The 4,311-nt window shown below is 35.2% G+C and overlaps 1 protein-coding gene across 1 annotated transcript; it reads left to right on the forward strand.

The window, feature by feature from the left end:
- Positions 1-682: 682 nt before the first annotated feature.
- Positions 683-4,311, forward strand: AGT2 (alanine:glyoxylate aminotransferase 2). The gene is made up of 9 exons (XM_047317920.2): positions 683-1,083; positions 1,631-1,861; positions 2,175-2,345; positions 2,641-2,784; positions 2,895-3,074; positions 3,309-3,534; positions 3,684-3,797; positions 3,895-3,981; positions 4,067-4,311. The coding sequence occupies exons 1-9, from the start codon at positions 841-843 to the stop codon at positions 4,108-4,110; spliced, it is 1,440 nt and encodes a 479-aa protein (XP_047173876.2). The 5' UTR covers positions 683-840; the 3' UTR covers positions 4,111-4,311.

Here is a 4,311-nt window from a genome sequence, read left to right on the forward strand (position 1 = left end):
CCTTCAAAACAGAGATGCACGTCCTAACCTTAAAATATAGACGATTCTTTCGATGTGGGGACTCGTAAGATTCCTCTCCAATTCACCATTCATTTTTTCTCCGTCAACAGTCAAATAAAACAAAATTATTTCAGTTTCTGGAACTGTTATTTTCCATGTGCCAATAAAAAAATCACTAAGAATTAATATTTTAGATAGTTTTTAAAAAAATTATATTTTTTAATTTCTAAATTTAAACAAAAATTGAAATTTATTGTTCTAAACTTTAATTTAATCTAATCTTAATTTTTTTTAAAAATAACATATATAATTATTCTAATTTATTTAAATAAATTTCTTTTTACGTTTTAAACAACTTATTCATAATGATATATCAATTGTTTATATATGTCGCTTTACAGATATCAATTTAAAATATTGTTTAATCTTATAAAAGTTATATTATTAGATTACAAAATTTATATTTATTTATTCTTAAATTTAAAAATTAAAATATATCAAATTTTATATAAAAAAATTAATTTTACATTCAAAGATTAAAAATATATTTAATTTTTTTTAGTTTGAACTTTAAAATTTATATATATTAATGAATTACAGAGTGTGCGTTTTGGTGAAGAGTGTGAAAGTACTGTTTTGTTAAGTTTCGTTTCCTTCAGAAGTGCACATGCATCTTCACCTATACCTTCTCTCTCTGAGTTGTATCCGCCCGCAATCTAATCTAACGTGTCAGTCTAACTCGTGACTCGCTTCAATCCAAAACACAGCAACAATAAAATAACTCTATATAATAGTGAAGCCTTATAGTTTGAGTTTGAGTTTATTGAAAATATCGCAACCATGACGGCGATGCAGAGGTCACTCAAGACAACCATTGCAGTCGCCAGCCACCGCGCGTCCTTTTCTTCTCTCCAACGCTCCGCTGCTGCTGCCGCCACCGCCGATACTGTCTTCACGCCGCCGCACCAGCTTCCGCCTTTCGATCACAAACCTGCTCCCTACAACGGTCCCTCCGCCGATGAAGTTTTCGCAAAGCGCAAAACCTTCCTCGGTCCTTCCCTGTTCCACTATTATCAGAAACCCGTGAGTCTCCGAAATTGACACAGACAACCTTAGCATCCTCGAAACCATTTTTTTTTTTGCTTTTTCTTTTTGCGTGACGACGTGGATTTGTGATATCTGTGGAAGTCGATTCGTTTATCGACATGCAAGAATTTTAAGGTTTGCGTAACGTCTTCTCAGATTTGTTTTTCTCATAAGCGCATTGAAAAACGCGCTTCAGTTTTCTAAAGCCTTTCGAAGAAAACAGAAGAGCATATCTCTCTTTCTTTCTGTTCGTTGTTTTTCTTTTTGAGTTTTAATGTTCCGATCTCATGTTGAGGCTGAGGGCCTCACAATGTGGTGTACTAAAAGAAGAACATTTCTGAAAGCTTCATATATTTTGGGTGAGGAATTTATTTCTTGCTTGGTAGCGTGAAATTTTTCTGGAAAACAAATTTTTTAAATATAGAATACGAGGAGAGAATGAAACAGATCCTTGTCGTCCCTTTTGCATTTTTTATTTTATTTTTATTTTAAGGATTTATTTATCGTAACTGATGTGTGAATCAAAATTTGAATGGGTGTATAGCTGAATATCGTGGAGGGGAAGATGCAATATCTTTATGATGACAGTGGGAGGCGTTATATTGATGCTTTTGCGGGGATAGTTACTGTTTCTTGCGGACATTGCCACCCTGAAATATTGAATGCCATTACGGAGCAGAGTAAACTTCTGCAACATGCAACAACCATATATCTAAACCATACAATTGGTGATTTTGCTGAGGCTTTGGCATCAAAAATGCCTGGAAACCTTAAGGTTTGTTTTTTTTTTGTTCTTGGAATCTTTGACCTTGTCATTGCATTATGCCTCCCCTTCTTAAAATGCCTGATATCAATGATTTAGTATTACCATGCCTCCAAACCAGTCACATTTTTTCCATGTCACCATTAATATCTGTTTTATTTCTTGTCAGTTAATATTTTTTTAGTGAATGAGAAGTAGAAGCGGGCATTCCTCCTTCATACCATACATTGATCTGAGAAATGAAATATTAGGTTTTTAATGTGCTAAATTTCTTTCTGTGAGGATCCTAATTGTGGATATTCAAAGACATGATTTTCAATTGCAGGTCGTTTATTTTGTAAATTCTGGTTCAGAAGCAAATGAATTAGCAATGATGATGGCCCGTTTATATACCGGTAGTCTTGATATGATTTCTCTGAGAAATGCGTATCACGGGGGGAGCTCTAGTACACTTGGTTTGACTGCTCTAAACACGTGGAAATATCCAATTCCAGAGGTTCGTCTGTATGTTTTTATCACAACTTTTCAGTTGACCTTTGTTTATACACTGCAATTTTGAATTTCAATCAGAATCATTGGTTGTGCAGTCTTATGTAATATGAGAGGGGAGGGTGAGATCCTTTTTCTTCCTCGATAAGTTGGTGCTAGAAGCTGTTGTGAATTTTTATTCGTTGTCAACAACATGCAAAAACCAAACTAGTTTAATCACATTGTAAAATCATGAATGTGCTATTTTTCTATTTAAATCTGGTGCAATGTACCTATTCTTAACAATGATTTAAACCTTTTAGGGTCATGTTCATCACGTTATGAATCCAGATCCATATCGTGGAGTCTTTGGTGCAGATGCTGCTAGTTATGCAAAGGATGTCCAAGATCATATTGACTATGGAACTTCAGGAAAAGTTGCTGGATTTATAGCTGAAACAATTCAAGTATGTAGAATATAAGTCGTGCTTAAGTTTTTTGTTTTAAAGCTGTGTTAACAACATCCCCTTGACTTTTCTTTTTGTTTTGTTTATCGTCTGTTCATGGCTTATTCTAGGGAGTTGGAGGAACAGTTGAACTGGCACCAGGGTATTTGAAACTTATTTATGATATTGTACATAAGGCTGGTGGTGTCTGCATTGCTGATGAAGTTCAAACTGGTTTTGGCCGAACGGGAAGCCATTATTGGGGATTTGAGACACAGGGTGTCATTCCTGATATAGTTACCATGGCAAAGGTCTATACCGCAATCTCATTGTTTGTTTTACCATTTCGTGAAGTGTTGCATATTTGTATCCTATAAACCTCATAACGCATTATAAGTTTCTATCACAGCCTCCTGTTTTTTCTTTCTTATGTATAAGATGTTTTGCTATTATGATGTTTCCATTAAGTACACAATTTTTCTGTTATATTTCATTGTAGATTTTATTTTATTCATCTGCATTATAGTCTGCCATATTTGTATCAGGGTATTGGCAATGGTCTGCCATTAGGAGCTGTAGTTACAACTCCAGAAATAGCTAGTGTGATGGCACAGAAGATTCAATTTAATACGTTTGGTGGGAACCCTGTCTGTTCTGCTGGTGGACTTGCCGTGCTCAGGGTTCTTGATAAGGAGAAGCGTCAAGCTCATTCTGCTGAAGTTGGCTCTCACTTGCTTGAGCGTTTGAGAGTACTTGAGCAAAGACATGAAAGTATGTGGTCTTCTCATTTTCTTCTAATTGATTTTCTTCTCATTTTTTTATCATTTTAAAATATGTTTTCTAAAGCAATTCCACAGCACAACAATGTTTCTGCTTGTTTTGGTTGATTATTCTCATTATCATTGTGTATATTACGTCAGTCATCGGAAACGTGAGGGGAAGAGGCTTAATGGTGGGAGTAGAGATGGTTACTGACCGTAAAGACAAGACACCTGCAAAGGCTGAAACTGCTGTTGTGTTTGAGAAACTTCGAGGTTAGACAAAAACCATTTTATGAATCTGAAGCTTTCTTTTCCAGGATATCTTCCAAACAGTGTAATGATTCATTTGTTTGTTTTATACACCTTGAAGAACTTGGTGTTCTAGTGGGGAAAGGAGGAATCCATGGAAACGTTTTCCGGATCAAGCCACCAATGTGTTTCACCAAAGATGATGCAGGTATAATATACACGCATATTCCATATATTATTTTCTGAAGCTTCTCTAGCACTGTCATTTCAATGAGTATTGTTCTTGTGTGCAGATTTTCTCGTTGATGCCTTGGACTACTCTTTATCAAAGTTGTGAGCAGATGAATGAAAAGTCTGAGAATGGAACCAAAATGTGTTTGAAGGCAATAACTTTAGTTCACAGAAATGAACTAAAATTGCGAAGTGAGGGTGTTCCCCTCCATTTAATGAAAGAGCAGTGTATGCATCAAAAGTTTGCATTCAAGAACAATGTGCAGCTTAAATCCCATATAAGACAAAGAAAAATGTTTTTTAACCA

The sequence above is a fragment of the Vigna umbellata genome, chromosome 1 (assembly GCF_029865625.1).
Source record: "Vigna umbellata cultivar VRB3 chromosome 1, Vumbellata_1.0, whole genome shotgun sequence".
Classification (NCBI taxonomy): Eukaryota; Viridiplantae; Streptophyta; class Magnoliopsida; order Fabales; family Fabaceae; genus Vigna; species Vigna umbellata.

Bases quoted from the DNA above. Each gene is read 5' to 3' on its own strand.
- AGT2 (XM_047317920.2), top strand. From the start codon at position 841: ATGACGGCGATGCAGAGGTCACTCAAGACAACCATTGCAGTCGCCAGC. The intron at 3,535-3,683 runs GTATGTGGTCTT...ATATTACGTCAG, and splicing joins ACTTGAGCAAAGACATGAAA to TCATCGGAAACGTGAGGGGA. The intron at 3,982-4,066 runs GTATAATATACA...TCTTGTGTGCAG, and splicing joins TTTCACCAAAGATGATGCAG to ATTTTCTCGTTGATGCCTTG.